Here is a 26,080-nt window from a genome sequence, read left to right as displayed (position 1 = left end):
CCCCATTTAACCTGCTGAGCACAATAACATTTTTTACAGTTGTTCTCTTGAAATGGGGTGTCAAAATGGAGGAACCACTTCAAAATGTCTATGATTACTGCTGAACAAGAATTCTTGAAAATAAATCTATTTTTCCTCCCAAAATAATACCTAACTTGAATTCAAATCTTAAAGAAAAATGGCTAATGGAATTACAACCCAATTTTACAAGAAAAACACTTCTAGAATCACCAGGACATTTAAGTTATACATGAAAATATTGTTATGATTTCTCAGTTATTATCCAGCAGTCATTTGTGGTATTTCCCTGAAGAAGCACAACTAGACCAGCTTTGAGAAACAATTGATAAATTCTTATTTTTGGTTGAGGTTTGATGTTGCTTGATGTAATTGTTTTGTTTTATTTTAGCATAGTGCCTCACTGTGTGGACAAGGATAACCACAAACTCATTGGTGTGACTGGCTTGGCCTCATACTCACAAAGATCCACCTGCTTCAGCCTTCCTAGTTCAGTGATTAAAGGCATGCATGCTGAACTCTAAACATTTTTGGTGCAAAGCAATAGTAAGAAGCTCCTGGGCTTTTTGCTATGTATCTGTTTCCTCCTTGGGACTAGTAGGAAACTGTAGGGCCATAAAGGAATTGTTGAGAAGAGTAGGTCTATTGAGAAAACAGTAGGGTCTGTGGGGTTGTAAAAACAGAAATCTGCTACATTACTCAAGAGCATGATATTCTGAAATTTGCTAACACTGAAAATGCTGGTCCAAATTTTGGAAGTTATATCCCCTTTTAACTTTAATTTTATTCATTCAATATCTTTAATTTTCCATTCAATATCAGGCTGATAAATATAATTAGATATATTCTATATCTTTCTAGAGCCTAAAATTTTGTGATTATAAAAAAAAATAATAATAAAGCTGGACGTGGTAGTGCACACTTTTAATCCCAGCACTCAGAAGGCAGAGGCAGGTGGATTTCTGAGTTCAAGGCCAGCCTGGTCTACAGAGTGAGTTCCAAGACAGCCAGGGCTATTCAGAGAAATCCTGTCTCGAAGAACCAAAAAATAAATAAATAAATAAATAAAAAGAAAAAGAAAAGAAGAAGAAAAAAGAATAATAATAAATGTACATATCCAAAGTGTAAATACAAGTGGTATGAGGAAAGCATTCTCTTTCTTTATGAACTATGTTCATTATACATATGGTGAATAATGGCTGCTCATTACTACTGCTAAAATACCATTAAAATTTTGTTTCTGTAATACATATCATATTTCCATGCCCTCATTGAATTAGTCATAACAACCAACATATAGAACACAATGAACAAAGAAAACTTCTCCTCAATGTCACTATAATTACATATGCATATATGTATTTATTTATAAGCATTAAATACTTGTGTAATCAATGTCTGTCTTTCTTGTGAAAGGCATTTACAACTGATTTTGAACAGCTTCTAAAAGATTGAGAATAATTTTCCCAGTTTTAACAAAAGTACCAAGCACAATTTGTAATCAATGTGTTAACTCAAGCTATATTATAAACTTAGTAGAACTGGAAACTGGCATTCCCAATTCTTATCATTTATAAAGAAATTCTACTATTGGATCATTCCCAGCAGCATTTAGTGTCCAATGAGTGTGGGTGCTTGACTTATATTGAGTCTAAAAAGCTTTGACTCTAATTCCAGACTTAGAGAATTCAATCAGTGAATAGTATGAACTAAGAAAATATGATCTGACCAAAAACATCTGTCCCTTGACAGATGAGTGTTCTCTGAACAATGGAGGCTGTAGCAACCACTGTTCTGTTGTTCCTGGAAGAGGAATTGTCTGTTCCTGCCCAGAAGGACATCAGCTCAAGAAGGACAATAGAACCTGTGAAATTGTGGACTACTGTGCCTCCCACCTGAGGTGCAGCCAAGTGTGCGAGCAGCACAAACACATGGTCAAGTGCTCCTGCTATGAAGGCTGGGCGCTGGGGACTGATGGGGAAAGCTGCACCAGTGTGGGTGAGTAGATACTGTAAACTATGAAAACAAATCCCAAAACAATTTAAAAAATAGTAAAAGGATTCTATTTATTCTGTAAGTCACCTTTAAATGTCATAGGTCTTGTTTAACCTATTCCAAAGCCTTCCAAAAGGATGTTACAATATCCCTTCCTATCATAACCCTCGGAACCATAGACATATGATTACTACTACAGTTCTAACCTGCCCTTCTTGAAAAATACAAAGCATATTTGAAATTACACATTACTAAAATTGGACTTCAGATATTGATGAACTTATACTATCTTTTAAGTTGTATTGAGTCCTGGTGGCTCTTACACATATGTGCACAGAACATACTTCTGAAATCCATTGAGGAAAACAACAGGTCTTAGCTTTAATTAACTTCCAGATGAGAGAAAGCATCTCTTTCATTTTATTAATGTAGGTTTCAGACCAGCAACAGTGTTACCTCCCAGGATGAATTTGTATCCAATAAAAGTAACAGGCATAAATAGAAAGATAGGTAGAAGATAGAGAGATAGATGATAGATGATAGATTAATAGTAGATATATAAACAAATCATTTATTTTAATCCTGATTAGTCTTGATTACTGTATTTCAATGTATTTATTTTTATGTTATGGACATACAGAGTTGATTTCCAGCTCTTATGCTTTATGGAAGTTTTCTAGTCTATAAGCTTTATTAGATGTCCAAGAACCTATGCATCATGAACTTTCATTCATTTTATTTCTTCTACTGGGCTACCATTTTTGTCCCTTCTTTTCTAGAAATCCAGGTTATTCTTTGTTCCTCTATAAACCAGACACTTGTATTATTCAGTATTTAAATTTCATGCATATTTCTCTGTGTAGGACACCATATTCCTAGGGTTGTATGGTCATGGTTTGATTTGACTTTCTATACTCATGCATACTTTCTTCTTATTTATTATTCTAAACAAATAAGAAAAATTGAAAATCAGAAATCAAATTACAGTCTTTTGTCTGCTTTTTAAAGTAGTTTCCAGTCTTATTTGGGAAAATTAATATACAACCAATGACTTTTATATTTTCAGAGACCATTTAACTATTTTAATCTTTTGTTCTATTGTTCTATAATAATGTGTGATTCTTTATCTCCTCTTAAATATTGAATGCCCAACAATGCTATTAAGGACTATTTATTTTATGTTTACTTCTCCAAGACTCTAAATAAAGTAATCCTCATAAGAGTCTAAAGGGAGCAATCTGTTGTGTTAAAAGTGTCATTTTGTTAGGAGTAGAGAAACAACATATCAGATTTGATCATAAGTATCTTACGATCATAGCTTAGGAAAACCATAACATATTCTTCGATATAGATGAAGTTATTAAGGAATCATGAAATAACTAATGAGTTAGTAGCTAATAAGTTTCTACTTTTCTAAAGGTAAACTTTTGAATGTATACAACCAGGTTCAAAGCTAATCCTAATGGAGATAGCCAAAGGTCAGCTTGGGAGGAAATCCCTAGAGCCCTCTCGCATACCTCATAATTTGCATGTGTCAAGCCTGTTTTGTTTATGATGAAGGAGAAAAGCTAACATGTAAAATATTAAGGTTGAAATAAAAGTTTTCTCACATGAATAAATTAACAAGTTGATAATTAATTGTACTTTGAAACAGAATTTAAAACCATTGTCAACATTTATGTTATTCATAGACATGTTTTATTAATTGTTCTACTTGGCCACCTATAAAAGGTTTTGTTCTATATTTCTGTTATTTCATCTCTTTGAAAAAACAGAGAACTCATAGAACATTAAAAATGAGTTGTCATGCAACTCCTGGACTTCAAAATAAATATTTCTTCTTTCATGTCATCCCTTCACTTCCATCATTCTTTACGTGATCCCTTTTCAAAGATAAATGTTGTTACTATTGCATTTAATACTAATGCTAACTCACCTTGACAACTCAAAAAGATACAGAAAGAAGGAAAAGAGAAAAGAAAGAACCATAGGCTTTATGATTGAAATACATCAGTGCCAGAACACCCCTGGTATCCTCAAACCTTGAATTCTCTTCTGTAAAGCTTTCATATATTTCTATTTGCTTCTGAAATTCTTCACACGCTGGCATTTACTGTAATGCTGAGCTGCTTTTCTTTATTTTCTTCCTTTTTTTGTGTGTTCATATCTAAAGTCTTACTTATTAAACATAATCCTAAATCACTATACTTTCACAATTTTGATTTTTATTTAATAAGTCATACACATTTCCCTTTTCTATTTGTTCTCTTATTTTCTGCCTTTCTACGATGCTCTATTATGTCTCTGCCTTAATTTTCAAACATCATTCTCTTTGTGTGTTCTATTGAAAGTCCAGGAAGTTACTGTGGAGTGGTTATCTTTCTAGCTGCTATATGTTCTTTGGTGGGCAGCCTCTGGCTAGTTTGCAACATTTCTCAGACTAGAGTGAAAAACATTATAACTTTCTGTTTCCTCTTAACCTGAAGCAAATTATATTTTCTCAAAAAATGGTACCTTTGTTTCTATTCCTCCAGAGTTTCATAGTTTAGATGAGAAAAGTTTCATTGTTACCAATTATGTTTTAGGAAAGAGACTGTGGCTGTAAATTCACAAACACTGTAGTGAACAGATCATCTTTGGGCGCAGTGTGTTGCTCTTTCAATCTTTGATCCTCACATATGACCACATGCAGCCACTTGGCAAACACTTTTTAACTCTTAAAAAAGTATGTGGGTTGTAAAAGTTTAATGTTTTTGGACATTTACATCTTAAAGGACACCAGCTTGCTTGCTTGCTTTCTTTCTTTCTTTCTTTCTTTCTTTCTTTCTTTCTTTCTTTCTTTCTTTCTTTCTTTCTTTCCCTTTCTTTCTTTTTTAATAATTCTGTATATCAGAGAGCCACCTCAAAATTACTTGACTATGGGGATGGAGATAGTTCAGTGGTTAAAATTATTTCCTGATTTTGATGAGGATGCAAGTTCACATCCAAGCACCCACGTCGGGGAGTTCAAAGTCTTAAATAACCTCCCCAAGAGAACTAATCAATAAGCTGTCTGTCTTTGGAAAACACCTATGGGTATATACACATGCAGAAGCATGCATACATACACACACACACACACACACACACACACACACACACACACGTGCATTGAAGAAGGGCAATTACTAATGAGATGGGAAGTATCTGCATGCTTATCACTCATGGTCTCCTTCCTATTCTCTGATAATTGTCATGAGCAATAGATGTTATATATCAAACCTATATCCTCTTTGTAAACATATATCCTGTAAACTCTTTATTATTATTATTATTATTATTATTATTATTATTATTGCTTTTATTTTTTTACTGTCCAGTTGCTACCCCACTCCCAATCTGCCCTCCCACAGTCCCTCATGCCATCCCTCCTTCTCCTTTCTCCAAGAGGATCTTCCAGATCCTCGCCAGGGCTCCCGACTCCCTGGGTCCTCAAGTCTCTTGAGGGTTAGGTATGTATTCTCCCACTTAGGCCAAACCAGACAGTCCTCTACTGTATATTTGTAGGGGGCCATGGACTAGCTTGTGTATGCTGCCTGGTTGTTAGTTTTGTGTCTGAGAGATCTCAAGGGACCGGGTTAATTGAGACTGGTGGTCTCCCTATGAGGTAGCCCTCCTCCTCAGTTTTTTCCAGCCTTTCCCTAATACAACCACAGGGGTCCCCAACTTCAGTCCAATGGTTGAGTGTAAATAACTGTGTCTGTTTCAGTCAGGTGCTTGTTGGTCCTCTCAGAGGGCAGCCCTTTAACACTGTCTTCTTCAAGTTTAACTCTTTCAAATACTCACTTTAGTTTATTAATAACCACCATTTATTAAATGTTTATGGATATTGAATATTATTGATAGAATGTCTCTCATTGAACAATTATAGAAACTGAGACCCAGAAAAATAGATTCATTGTTTAAGATTGTAGCTAAGAGGTAATAAAGCAAAGGTAGTTGTGTACCATCCTAGTCATGTCATCTCAAAATGTAGCAGTGAAACTCTGCCCATCATGCCTATAATTTAGCTTAGCAGCTCTGTGCTGGCTAGCACATGCAATCTGCCCCCAAAATTCAACATGGCAGTGTGCATTTGGCTGGAGCAACAGTCTGGTGGGTCCTCTACTTTTAGATGCTGAGGTTCAGAGGAAGGGCTTATGCCACTGCCAGCTGCCTGCTCTATCTGCACATCAGTGCCACTTCCCAGTTGTGTGCATCCCAGTTGTGTGTCCCCACCCCCACCCCCAAGGATCAGCAGATAGGAGCAGAAGGGGTGTAACTTTCTGTCGCTTTAAGTCCTGAAAATTAGAAAAGGAGAGGGACACAAGCATAGGTGCCTGGTGGAATTCTACTTGCCTGGCTGCAGGGTAGGACTTGTAGCTACACTGTCTTAAGGCTGAAAGCAGTGTGAAATGCTTGGCTGTAGTATCTTAAAGGCTGGGTGAAAGAAAGGAAGAAGAAAGAAAGAAAGAAAGAAAGAAAGAAAGAAAGAAAGAAAGAAAGAAAGAAAGAAAGGAAGGAAGGAAGGAAGGAAGGAAAAATGAATGAAAGCAAAAGGGAAGAAAAGAGAAGAGAAGAGAAGAGAAGAGAAGAGAAGAGAAGAGAAGAGAAGAGAAGAGAAGAGAAGAGAAGAGAAGAGAAGAGAAGAGAAGAGAAAGAAGCAGACATAAGTCACCTGACTTTGCAAGGATCCAGCACCAGTGGGATCGTCAGTCATCAACTTGAGAATGGGGCTCCAGACTCTTAGCAGCAGGACCACTAGCAATGGAGGAAGCAGAGCCAGCCAAGGGACTGACAGACACCTTCTCCACTCTTGCCATGAGGGAGGAGGAGAATAGGGGTTCATTAGACTTCTTTGTATCATCGGTGAGTTCTTAGAGACTCTGAAGGTAGATGGCATGGTAAATTGCCTTTTTTTTTTTTTAAAGGTGTCCTACATCATGTAGGTGAGGGGAAGATGGGAAGGGGAGGCTCCCACCAGGCATAGCTATTCATGTTTTTTGTTTTAATGGTGTCCAGTAGAGTGCAGGGCTGCTGTGCAGGGACAGGAGGTGTCCACATAACTTTTTGGGGGGAGGTTTTTTGTTTGTTTGTTTGTTCATTTTGTTTGTTTGCAACGAGTTGTTTCCCATAATGAAAAATGAAAGCTAGATCCATAGATCCAGAGAAGAGCAAATTAGGAAAATATAAGACTTCCTTCCCTCAGAGTTGTGGATGCTGATGAGCCTTTGGGCTGATGTCAAAGGTCTGTCTGCTTGTACCAGGTACACTATCCTTTTTGTTCAAAGTGGAAATTCTGCTGAATCCATGTGGGCACTGGGTGTCATAAAGTGTGTGTTTACATCAGTTGTGGCCCCACAATCTGGGCACCAGCTGTAGTATGCGTTTTGGGGTCCAGCTGTGTGTCATGTTTCCTAGTTCCTTGTATAGACTAGGCTGCATACAGGTCTGAAAGGATGAAGCAGAGTCCGGAGTTGGGGGAAGGGTCTGCAGGATCCTAGTCTAGCTTAAAGAGTTTTGGGGAGGCTAGGATGCACTGCAGGAGGGGGGTCATTTTAATGAAAATCTTTCCTAAACAATCTTAGCTTGTGTACATACCTTTTTTTTTTTTTTTTTTTTTTTTTTTGCATTTAACCAATGCTACATATGAGCTTGGAGAGTGGGAAGGGGTTCTACTTAGGGTAAATTCTATGGTTGGGGTTTAAAATACTGTACATGTCTCATTCATATGGAGAGGGGTTCCAGAATTCCAGGTATTCTCTGGGTGGGGTCATATCAGGTGAAAAAAAAAAAAAAAAAAAAAGCTAAACTTGTAGGTTTGCCATTTGACTACTTACACATTTCGCCTTACTCAGGTAACGGGTGTGGAGAATCCCCAGACAAGGTCAGAGAAGGTGAAGTCCTGCTGGTAAAGGGAGCTTTCCATTTTGATTGATATCAGAAGCACTATCTTGACATGATAGACAATGATATTAATCAGCAGGGTTTCCCAACAGTTGGTGAAAAGTATCCTCCCTACTCCAAGGTTGAGCTTCAATGTGATGCCAGTGCCTAGTTCCTCAATGTTGTGTGGTCTCACATTCCCACAGTACTTTTGAATATTAAACTTTCAAGAGCTTGTTCTTTTCAGTCTTTCTAACCAAGGTTTTTTACTTGAATAATTTATACATCTATGGCAATATAAAATTTTGTAGTTTGAAGCGCATAACATATTTGTTGTGAAATCTTATTTTAAATAGTTAGGCCATTTATCTTTTCTTTCACAACACTTATATTTATTACTCTCTTTACATCCCATTTCCCCTTTATATTTTGGAGACTGAATGAAGGTTAATTAAATCCCTTGCTACTCAGAACAGAACCAACTTTGTTTTATGTAGAATCTTCCTCTTATTTCCACACCTCTTTTAATTTGTCTCTAAAACTTTATTCCTTTGCCAAGAGACAGCCATTCCTATTTAAATAAGATATTTTCTTACAAAAGGTAAACAATCTTATGCATTAAAATGTTTAAATTTATGAAATGAAATTACCTATCATATAATTTATCATGATAATGTTCTCATTCAGTGCTATTTTTATTACTTGTGATCTGTGTACAACTGATCTACTATGTGTAATTGGTACACCGTTTCACATGATAGTACTTATCCAAATGGCAAATAGACAATTAGACAACATGATAACATGACCCCAGCAAATACTGAAGTGAGTTTATTTTTTTCCAGTCTGCTTTTATACCATTCTAGGTATATTCAAAGAATAGAGTCAATTCTAGGTCAAGAAAGGCATAAGCTAAGGTTCCATGATTGCTGTGTTAAGTGACTTAACAAGGTGATCAAGAAACGGAACATATCCCTCAGCTGTATTCATCTTGAGTTTTATCCTAGTCCAATATCAAATTCTTGCCTGAGCCCACTTCCTTGTCCTAGCCCAATGTAAAAATTCTTGCCAATATTCTTGAAGCATTGCCAAGTACTCTCCACATCACCCCTTGATAGACCCCCATAACAGACATGACAGATTTCAATATATAAACACAATTAGAAAGTATAGAGTCAATACAACTTACATTAAATACTGTAGAAGAAACAAAAGTAATTTAAATATGACCAATTAATAAAGGATTACTAACCTTAACACAAACACTAACTTTTGTTCAAAATCCCAAACTTGTCCCAGTTTTGTGTGTTTCTAATACAACTTCATAGAAAGGTGCAATATATGCCCTTGAAAATGACCTGAATCTGATTGCTAAAGATCTATGCACATCTCCTTTTTTCCAATGTTTGATGGATTCCCAGCCCAATCAATAATTCATATATTATTGGAAACATTAAACCGCATTGGGGTTTGATATAATTTTCTATCCATCTAACAATTTTGTTAAATGCCAGTTATACCTTCTCTTGGTTTCAAACCCACAAGATTGTATCTCATGAGGATCAGGGTCAGATCTTTTATAATATTTAGGTTTCCCCATCTCTATGCCATGAGTTACAGTTTTAGCGATAATCTTCTTCCAAATTTCTGGCCTTGACCAAACAGAAATATGTAGCAAAGGTGGGTCAGGAACCTATTTCTAGTACAGCTTTTGTGTGTCCATTATCAGGGCACTCAGCAAGCTCACATTCAGCATCATTCTTTTACTCAGAATATCTATGTATCACCATATGCTCTGGCAGCCACCTCCCTCCTTCAGCATCCTACAGAAAAAAAAAAAAAAAAAGGACACCATCTTCTCCACATTAATATCCAGTCAGGACCATGTCATATGCCAAAAAGCAGATCCTTCCACTTCACCTGGGCATAAGTATGCCTAGTTATATGGTGCCATAAATACTCAGTTACAAAGGGTGGCTTAGCATTGAAGGTCAAAAAATTCAAAATAAAATTTTGTGATTCAGAATAATATTTTGTGGTAAAGAAGTATACAACTCCACCTATTTTTATTTTATGTTATCCAATTTTTAGAGCTCCATGGGTTCATTCCATAACTCTGTGTCTTTGAGGAAATGTGAAATTATTTATTTTGTATAGATTATAACTTATATTTTATAAATTTAACTTATACTTAATTCATATTTTAACATATATGAATTATACCTAATTTGTATAATGTTTATCTAAACTATATAGCTAATGTGTATTATTTATATTTATTATATAAAATTAGCATACATAAATTATATTTAGTGAATATAATTTATATTTAACTTGTATAATTTATATTTAACATAGATAATTTATATATAAACATGCATGTGCAAATATGCATGTAGTTATTATATGTATGTTTAAATGTATATATTTTAACTTGTATGATATATCCTAGGTTATATAAATTATATTTGGGACCACCTGTTGGATTGGATCAGAATAGGCAGGGACATTTACTTGGAGTCCATTTGACCTTTGACAAGAGGTCTAAGTCTTAGGACTCTTGATTTCCTGAAGCTTATGTGAACTTTAGTTTACAAGAGGATGTACATTAGTTAAATACATTAGTATTTAACATTGTATTGAAATCCATATTTTAGAAATATAGCTAACAGATGTTTCTTAGACAACAGGAATACACCCATGCCTTTGAAACCTAGTAAAAGCTATTGGCTTGAGTTAAAAGGCATAGAATATTTTTTCGTCTTTCCAGAGAACTAGACCTGCTGATTAAACAGAGTTGTTTTTAGCATGATGAGAAGTATCTTTGAGTTTATATTCATAAGACAACCAAAAAGGGAATTAAAATATTGAGCCAGTGATTTAATTATAAACTATCAATTTTCCATTGGCTTTAGAAGTATTTAACTATAACTTTTAAAAGTTTCTTTGCAATATCAGAGAATAGCCATAATTTTGGAAGGCAAAACAAGTTTTTTACAATATAAAGAATTTAGTCTCTCTAAAATCCATACCAACTGCATTATTTTCATGTTAAAGCTTGACTGCCAGTTTTTGTATATGAATGCACAATGGTGCAGCTTTTAATACCTCATTAAAGAAACATTGTTTGAAACCCTATCTTTTATAAGTCTGGTTTCTAGGACAGGAACTGCATAAAATATTATCCCAATTTAGAGGTATCTTTAGAAACTTATTTCCCTGGGTTGGCTCATGCCACGTGTTGTTGCCAAGAATGACTCCAACCCTGAGTTACAAGTTTTAAGCTAACTTTATATTATTGATGTTAACAAACTTTTAACCATAAGAAATAACTTGTAAGCCAAAAAATCTATAATGAAGAAGTGCAGAACGTATTTCAATCCTTAAGACCAGTCAGAAATTAACATAAAGTGACTATACATATTTACTTATTTAGACTAGACACACAAAATTTTCTTACTATTTTGATTCATGACTTGAAATATAGTCAAATATAGTCAAATATAGTCAAATATAGTTGAGGAAGATATAATGGTAGATATGTCCATGGCAATGGGATTATGTGGCAGCAACTTACTCTATATCATTGGTACAAATGGGAAAATGGAACTTGGAGTGGTCAGAAATTATGTTCACTGCCTAGTCTCCATTTTGAATAATTCTACAACCATCTCAACCATGATACAATCTGGATCTCAATTATTTAATTACAAAGTCCTCACATCCAAACTATAATTGGATGAACATTTCTGAATAAATGAATATTCTTATAGTTATTACTACTAAATAAAACCACCTACTCTTCAGAATGCTTGCACAGTTGCATTTGTACAAACTGTAACTTTGCTAAGTCCTCACATCTTTGGTAGCTCTCAAATATTTCTAATTTTGCAGTTTTTTAAAAATTCTTTCTAATTTATGGAAGTATTATAAATTTGTGTTTTTTTCATAGTGCAATATTAGACAATCTCTGTATATTTTTATTATATTTTGTGTTAATTGGTTTAAGGTCATTTTCTTATTAAGATCTTTTTGCTGTTTAATTAATATTAAGTATAATCTACTGAAGGACACCGAAGTGTTTCTTAGAAATGCAAGAATTCTTATCTTTATCTTTACATTTAGGAGTTCTCTATTTCTTCTCACCTCTATGCATATTCAATGGCATGTACATATACATAAACACACATGACATGCAGATTTCAACCATTTGTCAATATAAAAAAAGAGCACTTTTATATATAAACTAAAACATAGAGCAGAAATATTGAAAGAATAATTGAAAAGTGGAGAAAGTTAAATGGAGTGAAACATCAAGCAAAAATCTTAAAATTTGAGATATATATTTGACTTAAATTCAGAGTTTTGAGTAATACTTGAAAGCGCATTTTACCCTTCATTTCATAGAATCTATTCTGTCTTACTTTGTACATAGTGCGCTTCAGTATTATTTGACTGTTATTTGTTCTCTAGATGGCTCTAGCTGGAGGAATATAGAAAAGGAGATAATGACATACAATGAGGCTGGGAAATCATAAACAATTTTCTACCATAGAAGAGTGTTCTCTGTAAAATAGATGCATTTGATGATGGATCCTATAAAGCCAAATAAATCCTTAGGTGCAAAAACAGAAACATAATCAGTACATCTGAAATGAGAGAGAAATAATTGTAACCACAGCATTACTTTTCGTTTAGAGGTTTTATGGGTACAACAAGGAACTGGAAGCTGTTCCGATAGTTGTGAGTGGCACAGGTACAATGCCAGTTTACCCCCCAAAGTCTAGTGAAACATGGATATCTTTTCTTAAATCAGCTATCTGATTTCAAGATCTGCCTCATAACAATTATTTTGTAAGCTTGTAGTGGGACCTAAAGGAAATCAAAGAGAAAAGAAAACAGAAAACTACCTACTAAGTGTGCTTCACACTGTGGGTGTGAAGCACTCCATGTGTAGGAATTACACTGAGAGAGTGGCCATGGCAAACTTTGTTTTGTTCAAGTGTCATCTCTTGTAGAGAAGCATGAAAATTTCAATCCCTTATTCAGGAAGACTAACATGCAAGCTTGAGCTGCTAAATTCAGTCATTTATTAAATAAGCATGCATATATATATATATATATATATATATATATATATATATATATATATAAAATGGAAGAATTATTAGAAATATTAAAAAATGAAGGCCTACTTCATAGTTTACTGACTATACTTCATATTCTCAAATGAGGTTGTGTCAGATACAGTTAATGTATCTATGTATCTGAAAAAATGAAACAAACATGAATATAATTACTTGTTTTGGATATATAAAAATTATATATATATAAAGTCAACAGAAAGCTCAAAGATATAGATATCTTTACAAGCTATCTAGACTAGCATTCAAATATGAAAGAATGTGGTTTTATATCTCTGATAAAGTAGTTTATCTTAGTCAAGCAAGCTCTCTGTAGCTATCAAATAGGGTTTTCTCAGCTCAAAAGGCTATAACAAATGCAAAAATTTGAAAAAAAAAGTACTTTTTTAATTGAAATGTTTTTAAAGCAATAAAATATTCACTAAATTAAAAGCCCTCTCTATATGCATGCTGGCAGTATTATCTGTGTTTTTGAAATTGCATAAGTTGTGTTACTATAGTTATCTGAAATGAATATTTTTATTCCCTAAGAGGATTTTGAATTATTTGTCTTATTTTTATTGTTATTCATCCTAACTGATATATAGCATTCATCCTAACTGATATACAGCATTCTACTGTTAGCTTCCTCATATCCAAGGGCTTTGAAAAGTTGCTCCCAATGGTATGTTTTATCACATTTATGTGATACATGTAGTTCTGAGTATGCACAGCTGACCCACATGTTCAAATGTATACATATTTTCAGCTGTGCTGGTTATTTCATTGTTATCATATATTTCCACGGAATGTGGATATATACTACACACCACGAGGAACAGCTGTTGCGGGGAAAATTAAGAAATGAACCCACTTGTGTTCTATCCAATAGAGCTAGAGAAAGTACCCAAGGAGCTAAAGGGGTCTGCAACCTTATAGGAGAAACAACAATATGAACTTACCGGTACCACCCCCACCCCAGAGCTGTGTCTCTAGTTGCATAGTTAGCAGAGGATGGCCTAGTTGGCCATCAATGGGAGGAGAGGCCCTTGGTCTTGCGAAGATCATATGCCTCCAGTATAGGGGAATGCCAGGGCCAGGAAACAGAAGTGGGTGAGTTGGGGAGCAGGGCAGGGGGAAGTGTATAGGGGGCTTTGGGGATAGCATTTGAAATGTAAATGAAGAAAATATCTAATAAATAAATAGATAAATAGATAAATAAATAAATAAGATATGAACCGACCAACCCTCACACTCCTGCTTCTCTCAACCTGCCAACTCCCCTGTAGGGCTGGACTGTGCTCCCATGCTCCAGTCACCAGCAATTCTCCCCAGCTAGCCACGCCTAAGCCCCCAGCATCTGGTTCACTTGTTCCTGGACTGTAGTCCCACATTTCAGTAACCAAATTGAATCTCCAACCTCATGGTTAGACATAACAATACCCAGTAATCTGGAAATCCAAAACTCCTAACGCTTATAATTAACCAATCAGATTTATGTATCAATAAAAAAATCATAATTTACAAGATGCCAATTCATTAATTTCAGAGCCAAATGATAATGATAAAAGTTTTATCCCAATTATTGTAGCCTTATGATATCATAACTACCTATGGCTAGCTAAAGGCATGCTGGTTCATGTCTGCTGCCATCTTCCTTTTTCCCAATTTCCATGCTCCCTCTCTCTGCAACTCTGAACCCCACCTTCCATTTTGCCTGTCCAATCACAGGACTCCTCTGTACTATTGCAATTGGACAAGGAAAACCCTGTGATAGACAGCGTCTGCGAGCTAATGATTCTCAAACCATTGCTCCACTATTAACACTACCCTGCAGGAGCAAAGGGTCCTTCTCAACCTCCCTCTAGATTTGTAGTTCTTTCATTTCACTTTTAGATTTGCCAATTCTCACATAATTTTGTACATAAGAGGGAACATAAAGTCAGCTAGTTCAAAAAGCTTCATGGAGGGTATCAATGTTGACATTAATATACTTAAGAATAATTCTATTATATGGGAAGGATCAGCTTTATGTGAATGTTTAACTTCTAAATAATTACAAAAGTATGGCTGGGAGCACCTTGTCAGCATGTACAAAGCTCTGAGACAGTGTATACACACACACACACACACACACACATACACAATCACAGATAAAAGTAAAAACAGGTTAAGAAAACCACCAAATTAAATGAGTGTGTGTGTATGATATAAAGCTACATTAGACCTTAAAGTTTCCACTGCTACTTTATTATAGCTTAGTGAAGTATGTAGACTGCTACCATTCTACACATTATTTGGAGAAGCTCATTCTGTTTTTCTTTCACACCATAATAATTTTCAAATTTATTTATTTGTTTGTTGTTTGTTTTTCATCGTATGTGTGGAGTTCATTAGACATGTTAGAGATATCAGTGCCCCCCTTGTACTATGAAGGTCCAGGAAACTGAATTCAGGTGGTCAGGCTTGTCTACAAGTTTCTCTATGTAGTGAGCCATCTCACTAGCCCTCCCTTTTCGATTCTGTTTGTCTTTCTCTCCACCCCTTCTTTATTTCTTTCTTCTTTATTTCACATTGGATGGGATGCTACATTTTCATGACTGAATTGAGCTTTTCATTTTGCAGAAACTTTTTAGGTTTTAAAGTTTTAAAATCAAATACATAACATCTTTATCTAGATAATAGATGGTTGTCTATGGTTTTTGAATTTCTGTATTTATAATATTCTATGTTCATTCTTGCTTTTATTATTTTGCTTTCTATGAAGGCAGCCATATAGCTATGTGTATGCACAGTCTTATGTCCTCATGTAAAAACCTGTTTTTATTCAAGTCAACCTATTTATTTTTCAGTCTTTCACCAAATGGCTCTAAATGTTTTTTTGAGTAATCATATTTCTTTTTCTGTTTTATAAACTTTATTTTCATGCTTACTATTTTTACTCTTCTTCTATTTTATTTGACTCAATTATTTTTATTGTCTTAATCTTTGAGTTAAAAGTTGATTTTATTTTGAAGTGTAGTTGGCATGACTTTCTCCCAGAGAGAGAGGTGAAAACATACAGTATGGGTACTATTGACAGGTAGAGGAAATGCTTCTACGCAGGTACATCAGTAAAAAGCTTACCTCAGCATGGAAGTGACTCAGGAAAGCTGAGTCCCTGAAGTTCTCCAATGAGAATCCAGCAGTAAGTCATTACTTACTGCTCAATTTCATATCCCTTCTGAGCTTTATGAGTTTTACTCTATCTAGAAGGGGATAAGGGGATTTCAATACTGAGCAAGTAGCTACTGGACAGATGAGTTCACTGTCTCATTCATTTGGAAGAAGCAGTTGAGTTGCTGGCAGGCTGCATTTGTACCTTTATAAAAGTTCTTAGAATTCCTTAAGCCTTCATAGGAAGTCTACAGGCAGAAGAACCAAAGAATCTATATGAAGTTGGGTTGGATGGATCCAATTATTAGGCTTTTTGTTTTGTTTTGTTTTTTGTTTTTTCTCTGTGTAGCCCTGGCTATTCTGGAACTCCCTAGTGCTGGGATTAAAGGCATGTGCCACCACGCCCAGCTATTATGCTGTTTTTATCGTTAATAAAATTTCATATTTATTAAACATTTTAGTGACAGGTAAATTGAGACACTCTTTATAAACCATTTCAAAGCATACTGCAATCAATTATTACTTCATTCTAAGCTGAGAATATTTTAATTGATGCCAAAACAAAACTCAGGCTCATTAACGGTCATTCTTATTAGTGTTCCTATCTCACCGACTTATAACTCCTAATCTATCTTGTGCCTCTATACATTTATCTATTCTGGATATTTTCTAGAAATAGAATCAAGCATATGTGTGCTTTGATTTCAGGCTTGTTCCACTTGGCATACATCAATGCTTGCTTTGTTCATGGATGAATAATGTTTATTATATGGTTATATAATACTACATTGTATATTCATTCCCCACTTGATGGGCAAGTGGATTACTCCCATTTGGGAAGTTATTATGAATAATGCTGATATGAATATTCATATAATTGTTTTGAATTGACATCCATTTATAGTTGTCTTCAGTGTGTAAGTGGGCTTAGAATTGCTAATTCCTATGGTAACTAAATATTGAAATATTTTAAAAAATTGAAAAATAATCAAATGCTTGATAAAATGGCTGAATTCATTAAATATCCCACCGACTGAATATTAGGGTTTCAGTGTCTACACTTTTAGCAGCGGTCTTTGTGACAGTAATCATTTATGAAGTAGCATGAAAAGGGTTCTTGTTATCCTTGGCATTTTTGTTTACCTGCTGACATATGCTGTGGGAATACTTTCAGTTGATCATGAACACTCAGTCACCATCCAGACAAAAATATCCAACCACATCATTTCAATAGGAGCATCCATATGTTCATAATTGTGTCTTGTATCCCCGTTATATTTTTGGATACAAGTCTCTCTCATCAGATCTATGTTTGGAAAACATTCTCCTATTGTTTGTGCTATCTTCTCACCTTTTTGATAGGTACCTTTGAAATACATTTTTTAAATCAAATAAAATTAAATATATGTGTTCATTTATTAATAAACTTTTTTCTAACTGAAGGTAAGTAAATTATAGTTATATTAATTCTTTTAAGACTTTATAGTTTTACATCTTACATTTAGTTAAATGAAATAACTTGAAATATTTTATATGATTCATATACTTATATATCTACATATATATAGGTCATATAAAATATAAAAGTATATGTATATATCAACTGTAATATTTTATGTATCATATACATGTATGTATACATACATATATATATATATATCTTATAAAATATTATGTAATGTATATCAACTGCAATATTTTATGTATGGAAATACAATTTCCCAATACTACCTCTTTGAAAAGATATTTTTTTCTTACAGTAAATTAATCCATATGCTCCCTTTGATGGTTACTGCTTATTTGTTTTTCAAGGCTGTTGTGGAGCTAATGATAAAAGGCATGGATACATATGAAAACATATTTTTTCTGCTCTTAAGTCAATAGGTTAGCTAGTCTGCTGAATCAGTGATCTCCGGGTTGTGTGTCAGGCTGTCTTTCAACTAATATGGCAAGACAATGATCAAGAAACACATTTGACATTGATTTCTGGTTTCCACAACCATGTATAAATGTGCATGTACATCTGTGCAGCAGTAAACACACCTATATGAACACACATGATATGGAAAATCATACATACACACATACACACACACTCAAGAATGAAAAAATTTAAAACAGAGAGAAAGAGAAAGGAAGAAAGAAAAAGAAAGAGTAAGCAAGCAAGCCAATTGGCATTTGTGAATTTGTGCAGCAGCAAGCAGCCCCAGAACCTTGCTGGTGACTGTTAAGTACAACTGGCTATTTTAATTTCAGAGTGTGTCAGCCTCTGATACATTTGTGTCAGCCTGTCATGCAATAGAACTTGCCATCGAAAATAATGGCAGACGTACAGTTGCCAAGTCAGGAAGTCTATCACACAATCATTTGGAACCTAAATGTCTTCTCCTTATGGATTTTATATCTATTTTAATAGGATATGACAGAATATACATGATTATTTTTATAATTTTATTGTATATGCATGTTTAATTTCCACAGTATCAGTTAGCTATTATTTCAGTAATGTTGTGCAATACGAGCCAGAGTGCAATACAAAAGTAGTGGCCACAACTACATATCTACTATTGCTCACAACTCTGTAGTTATATTGAGTAGCTTTCCTAATCTTGACAATACTTGCATATATCCTCAGTATGAGGCTGGGTTTGGCTCTCCTCTCTATGACAAACTTTCATGCTTGGCTCACCTCCTGTAATGGTTATCAGTACCTACAAGATGGAACCGGTTCCTGTTCACGATTATTTATTTATTGTACCGGACAAAAGGAGATTTGTATAAAATGTTCATGGAGAGTTAAAAAAAAAACATGTAAAAGGACATCTACAAATCATTCTGTATCTTAGAGCTAATACTGCTCTTCTCAGGATGAAAGACATTCTGTTTATAATGAGTAGACAGACAGATAGACAGACAAACAGAACAGATGAGACAAAATTACTGTGCAAACACAGCTTCCAACCCATCAGGAAATAAAGAAGCACTGAGTACGAGTTTAGGAATATGTCACAGACAGAATAGAGGCTATCATGTGCCATAAGAATGAGTGTTGGATGTGTTATAAAGGTATTGGGCCTTTACTAAGGACTTGAACGGGAAAGAGTCCTCAGAGCAAATGAAAGGAGTAATGAAAGTAGATCAGGTTGCAACTGTGAGATTCAGTTTAAATTAATTAATTTGAATTATAAATTCAGATCTTGAGGGGTTATAGGTTCAACAGGTCTTTTTGGCTTCATTCTCTGTGACTATTTTTCTTTTCTACAATAGTTCAAATTCCCAAAACTTGAATACTACCAACATTAAGCATAGAGATTCTTTTAGTTGTCTCATATTGACCTCACTCCTGTCTGATTATATTCCTGTGGATAGAGAGATTATGAGAGACCACATGCAAAGGACTTGCTTAGACTTGAGCAATCAAAATTTTCCTGAGGGAAATTATATTGACATAAAATTGGGAAAGTTTTAGGGAGCATGTAGCTCTCCTTCAAAATGGGCATTCATCTCATAGAAATCAGGTTAAAATCATATTAGTTATAAAAAGAAATGATTAGAACTGGCCTAGATGTATTCTGCGATTGATAATACAAGTTTACTAACTTTCAAGTGTCATAGTCAGAGTTTCTATTCCTGCATAAAACATCATGACAAAGAAGCAAGTTGAGGAGGAAAGAGTTTATCCAGCTTAAACTTACACATTGCTGTTCTTCACCAAAGGAATTCAGGACAGGAATTCACACAAGGTAGAAATTTGGAGGCAACAGTGGATGCAGAAGGCATGGAGGAATGCTGCTTACTGGCTTGCTTCCCCTGGTTTGCTCAGCTTGCTTCCTTATTGAACCCAAGACCAATAGCCCAGGGATGGCACCACTCACAATGGGCTACCCCCATCCATAATTAAGGAAATGTTTTACACCTGTATCTCATGGAGGCATTTCCTCAAAGGAGGCTGCTTTCTCTGTGATACCTCCAACTTGTATCAAGTTGACACACAAAGCCTGCCAGTCCAACAGGAAACAAAAGTCTTAGCCAGAAAATATGAAAAAGAATTCATCTTTATTGTTATATGGTTCTAGTTTTTCCTTCCATGCTTGCTTGAACTAGACTCGGAGTAGAATCATAACTTATTTTCTGATTTTTATGCAGAAAAAGATCCTCAGGTTTCTTAAGGCTAGGGTCAAATGTTTCAGTGAACTGCAACCTGACATTTGCTGTCAGATGTTCCTTCCCTGGGAAGACCATTTCTCCATCTGTCAGTCAGTGTTCCCTAATTGTCTGTAGTTATTGTCTAGCATTGAAACTTTATGAGTTTCCCACCTCCTATATTAGCGTGTCTCTTGGTGTCATTGTTCAGGTGTTATTCAAGCAGCTGTGTTGCTAAGACTTCCTGAGATAGCTTCTCTGACTTTTTTAGGAGACATAATCCTAAGGTTCTTACAATTAACTTCACCAGGTCTGAGTGGGTGTTCAGGATTCTAGTACCAGGCAAATTTCTTAGTCATTGAGCAGGCATTAATTCCAATTAGAGAGCTGTTGGTGATATAAGTGCCACTATTGCAGACTTAGGGATAACATTCCATGCTGTTAACTGTATTTGTTCATATGCATCATAGATGAATTGGACTAATGTTTGCTTCTCTCCATTGGAAGTTTGCATGGCACATTTTGGCACCATGAAAACTAGTCCTCACAGGGAAGGCTTCAAGGTCAGATACAGTCAGTTCCTCCAGATTCTATTCTTAAGTACATAGTATTTTCAGCAATAGAGACTTTCTTTCAACTCTTGGGATACAACCAGGGGCAAATCTAGCAATCTATTATGTTTTGGAGTGTGTTAGAAAGTCCTGACAAACAATAGAAAAGAAGACTTCCCATGCCAAGTGCTAGAGATTTTTTTTTATATTGTATATAAATTTTAGGAAAAGCATTGCCAGTATACAAGGTAAAATTTCATTTATACTATATGTGTAAACACAAAATTAGAGGTATTATATGTAACTTTTGAAAAATATATAATAAAATTTCCTTTATGATGTCTTTTAAGCACCCTTACCCTCAATTTGTCAACTTCCCACTTCTGTATTTATTTCCCTCTTTCTTGTTAATTAAATTTCTCCAGTTTCTTCATTTTGTGTTCACCTTGTCTATTCTGACTTGGATAACATGAAATTTCTAAGCTGTCTTGACTTGCTTGTTAAATTTGCTAATTTCCCCATATTTCCCCATTTCCAACAATTGATGAAATTTTTAAAATATTTTTTAACCACCTTCATTTCTTCCTTTGAGAATTCTCCCTTTGGACCTTTAGCCCAGTTTTAATGGGTTCTTTGGTTTGGTTTGGTTTGTTTGCTTTCATTTTGTTTTGTTGGGAATTTTATATTATGGATACTATACTTCTGTCAGATACAAAGCTGGTAAAGTTGATCTCTCATTCTACTGACTTTCTCTGCATATTATTGATTATTTCATTAGCTATGTAAAAACTGTTTATATTTTTGAGGCCCTATTTGTCAACTACTGGCCTCAATTTTAGAGGAAATAGAATCCTATTCAGAAAGTCCTTTTTAAAACCCTTATGACATAAATAATGTACTGTCTATGTTGTTTTCTGTTTCAGTATTAAATCTATCACATTAAGGTCTTTGTTTTGTTTCATTTTTATGCCAGGTTGTAAAAGCAAGTCTTACTTCATTATTTTGTAGGTGAACCTCCAGTAAGTCCAGGACAATTTATTAAAGTCGCTTTCTTTTCTTCTGGGTGCCTTTTTGAAAGAAATTTTAATGTCAGATAACTGTAGTTATGCCTACATTTTTGGCCTTTAACTTTGTTCCATTGACCTATATGTCTGTGTTTGTGTCAGACCATATTTTATTATTATAGCTCTGTAATGTATTTTGAGGTCGGGAATGGTAAACTCTCTAGCATTGTTCATTGTGATCAGGATTGTTTTTCATGCCTGCAGTCTTTCTTAGTTGTCAGAAGCCATCTAGGAGAGACTAAAAGCTGGCAGGTGATCTTTCTGAGATAGTTTGCCCATAGACTGTGGACTTTAAGGAATGAGCTTGTGCAGGAAAGGAACAACTGACAACATTTCAGGATTTGATTCGTACGATTATATCCTTTTCTTGTCATTATTGAATTAATATAACAATTCCTGGACATTACCCCACTCTATTGGGCAGATTTTCTATAGATCAATGAAGATGTACTGACTTGTAGTGATGCCAAGTGGACAAATGGATTATTTCTTAATTTCTAATGATGCTTCTACAATAATTACTAAATTTATACTAGTAATCATTAAGCTCCTTATAATAAGGACTTCTATTAGAGTCCTTTATAATATAAAAGCTGAAATTAGAACTCTACCAGTCTTCATATGTCATGTGTAAATTGTGCTGAGATAGAGAACAGATATACAGAATTACAAGTTAGGGATACATTCCTTTAGGCCATAAAGCTGTAAAGTAAAGGTTGTAAAAGAAATGAATGATTTATTGTAGGTCCAAGGACAGAAGATTAAATATAGACATGTTCTATCTATACAAAACTTCTATGTTAACTTAGACATAAGAATTATTGTGTAGAGTCTCAAGGGACCTACGGAGCTAGCTAATGATAATGCATGTCTACTTAGATAAGTAATCTCAGTGGAAACACATGTAAACATCTCTGTTGTAAACTTCTTATTCAATTTCTGATTTGAATTCATGTTTGAACTTGTTGTGAACTTTTGACATTTGAATTACCATGTTATCCTGTGTTCTGAAAAAGTACAATACCTAAGAAGGATGACACTAACTGGGAGTGAAAGAAGACTAGAGAGAAAGATAGTAGAAGCAAAATAGCTTTACAGAGATAAGGAGGTGAGCAGAAGAGGATCGAAAAAGAAAAGAGCAAGAGTTCAGTAGGCAGAAGAGAATAGACAGACTAAGAATAGAAGATGATGCAGGGAGAGCAGAGAGCAGCAGGCAAGCATTTCTTACAATGAGACAGAGTTTTTTCAAAAATTAATTTAGCAGTAAAAGTGTTGAAGCTTAGTTTTCATTCCGAATGGGTTAGTTCTTCCGGTTTCTATGCAATTTGCCTATGTAAATATCCTTCATTCTGTAAGCATGACTCTCTTCTCTTCAATAAAAGTCTATTGATACAATCGTTATTTCTACCTAGCAAGAGAGCCTAGGATTCTTAGCAAGAGAGTAAGGAGCACTAGCAATTAATCCTTTGCTTAATCTCCCACTGTGTAAGAAGTAGATGTTAATTCACTCAGAGGTCTGCAGCTTCTGTCTTCAGAGAAATTTAGTCAAAACTGGTAAACTTTATAGAAGACTAACCTCTCACAAGACAAAGTCCTGCCCCTGCCAACCAATGCTCTTCCCCCCCGACTTCCTTGCAAAGAGAACCCTACCTAGGGCTTAGCTTCAGGCACTTGGTTCCATATTACTTGTAGGGTAGAAGTTTTTAAATTTCTGTAAAGAATAAAATTGAGAAATTGAGATTTAAATTAAGATTTCAGTGAGTTTATGAATGGCTTTTGAAATAATGGTCATTTTCACAATATTAATTTAGTCAATCCACATACATAGGATATCCTATTATTTTCTCATGGGTTTTTTTTTTTCTATCTCTTTCTTTAGATATTTAGGAATTGCATTGCAAAGCTCTGTTACTCCATTGACTAAATTTACTCCTATATATTTTATTTTCCTTGAGATTATTATGAATAGGAGTATATTCATGAGTTATTTCTTTTTCTGTTTGTGTGTGTGTGTGTTTCTTATTTGCTATATAGAGAATCTATTGATTGAAGCAATTTGATGGTGCATTCTGCCATGTTGCTGAAACTATTGATCTTGTTTTAAATTTTTCTGATACAATTTCTGATATCTCTGGTGTGAAATATTACATGATGTGCAAATAGAGATAAGTTTGACTTCTATTCTAGTTTGCATCCCTGTAATTTCCTCTTCTTGACTTATCACTCCAGCTAGTAATTTGGGCATACTAATGAAAAAGAGTGGAAAGATTAAAACTTTCTGTCTCATTTCTGATGTTAATGGAATTCCTTCAAGATTTTCCTTTCAAGATGTTAGCTGAGGAGTTATTTGTCTTGCAGTTTTTAATACACTATCTTTGCAATGTATATTTAATGTTTCTTTTTTTAATTAATCATTTTATTCTTTTACATCTCAAATGATATCCCACTTCCCAGTTACCCCTCCACAAAACCCCCATCCCTCATCTGCCCTCTGCCCCCTCCCCTTTGCCTATCTGAGGCTGCACCCCTACCCACTCACCCTCTCCCACCCTACTGCTTCAGCATCATCCTCCACAGAACCAAGGGCCTTCCCTGCCCCACTGATGTCAAACAAGACCATCCTCTACTACATATGTACCTGGAGCCACGGATCTCACCCTGTACAGTCCTTGATTGGTGGTCTAATCTCTAGGAGCACTGGGTGGTAGGGGCAGCCAATATTGTTCTTCCTACGGGGTTACAATCCCTCTCTACTCTTGCAGACCTTCTGCCAGGTTCCCCACTGCAGTCCCCTATCCATCAGTCTGATGGATAGCTTCAAGAATTCACATCTGCATTGATCAGTTGCTGGCAGAACCTCCTAAGGAACAGCCACACCAGGCTCCTGTCAGCAAGCACCTCTTGGCAACAGCAACAGTGTAGGGGTTTGGTGTCTGCAGACAGGATAGATTCCTCGGAAGGGCTGTCCCTGGATGGCCCTTCTTACAGTGTCTGCTCCTTCTTTTTTGTTCCTGTCTTTCTTCTAGACAGGAACAGTTCTGAGTTAAAAACTTTGAGATGAGTGAGTGGCCCCATCCTTTGAGTGGGTGTTTAAACAATGTGGAGAGTTTCTTTTCCGGACTTGTCTATGTAGTGTTTTAAGCGATTCTTGTTATCTATGAGTAGGTCTTTCAGATGGGAAAGTTTGTTTATATGATCTTGTATAAGGATTGATCTACAGCATTTGCTAGGGATTTTCTCATCTATTACTGTCATTCAAAGTTTTGGTCTTTTCATGGTATTGAACATTTCCTGCAAGTTCATTTCCTCCCTTCACTCCCCTTCTGTTACTTTGTATTTTTCTTACTTACTTGGTCTAGATTCTCTACTTTGTGTTTGCATCCTGATACTCTTTCATCAGTTTGATTCATTCTACTTATAAGACTTTCCCTTGAGTTTTCTAGTTGAGTCATTGGCTTTTCAATTCCATAATCATTTCAGCCTTAGTTCATTTTAATATTTCTATATTTTTATTAAATTATATTTTCAAATTCTCGATTTTTTTTCATCATTTCTGTCAGCCTTGTGTTTCCTTGTGAATTATTTAGGCACTTTTGAATTGTCACCTAACATGCCAAAAAATATTAGAAAATTTCAGTATCATATGTATACATACACATACATATGTCATATACATACATACATACATATGAACTCTTCCTACATGTTTCATCAGATTCTTTTATCAAGTGTATGCAAATTCAATAAGAAAGTGAACACTATTCCCTGGTACAACTGAATAGAAATCTAAAGTCTCCAAGTTTCTTTTCAGTTTGAGATAAATAGAAATTGCTTCTTTGGCGTTAGAATTCCAAAATAAATGTATGTGTTTTATTAATTCTTTGGATAGATTTGAACTTTCATCCCCAGTTCCTCCCTAATTTTCTCCTCCACCTCCCAGTCTGTTTTATACAACTTTGAGATTTCTCCTTCTTCCTTCTTTCTCTTCTCTTCCCTTTTTCCCCTTCTCTTTCCTCTACTTCCCCTCCCCTCCACTTCCCCTCTACTTCCCTTCCCTCCCTTCTCTTTGTCTCTCCCCTCCCTTCACCTCCCATACCCTCCTCTCCTCTCCTTGCCCCACCCCACC

At 35.1% G+C, this 26,080-nt stretch overlaps 1 protein-coding gene across 4 annotated transcripts in view; it reads left to right on the top strand.

Annotated features, from left to right (window-relative positions):
- Nucleotides 1-26,080, top strand: part of Lrp1b (LDL receptor related protein 1B) — a 1,962,444-nt gene that overhangs the window by 1,249,597 nt on the left and 686,767 nt on the right. For all 4 annotated transcript variants that reach the window (XM_021192210.2, XM_029535926.1, XM_029535925.1 and 1 more), the window contains exon 23: nt 1,771-2,016. In XM_021192210.2, coding sequence (XP_021047869.1) covers nt 1,771-2,016 — 246 coding nt within the window. The remainder of the gene's footprint in view (nt 1-1,770; nt 2,017-26,080) is intronic.

The sequence above is a fragment of the Mus pahari genome, chromosome 3 (assembly GCF_900095145.1).
Source record: "Mus pahari chromosome 3, PAHARI_EIJ_v1.1, whole genome shotgun sequence".
Lineage (NCBI taxonomy): Eukaryota > Metazoa > Chordata > Mammalia > Rodentia > Muridae > Mus > Mus pahari.
The sequence above is the reverse complement of the archived record's forward strand: the minus strand, read 5'-3'. Positions and strand labels throughout refer to the sequence as shown.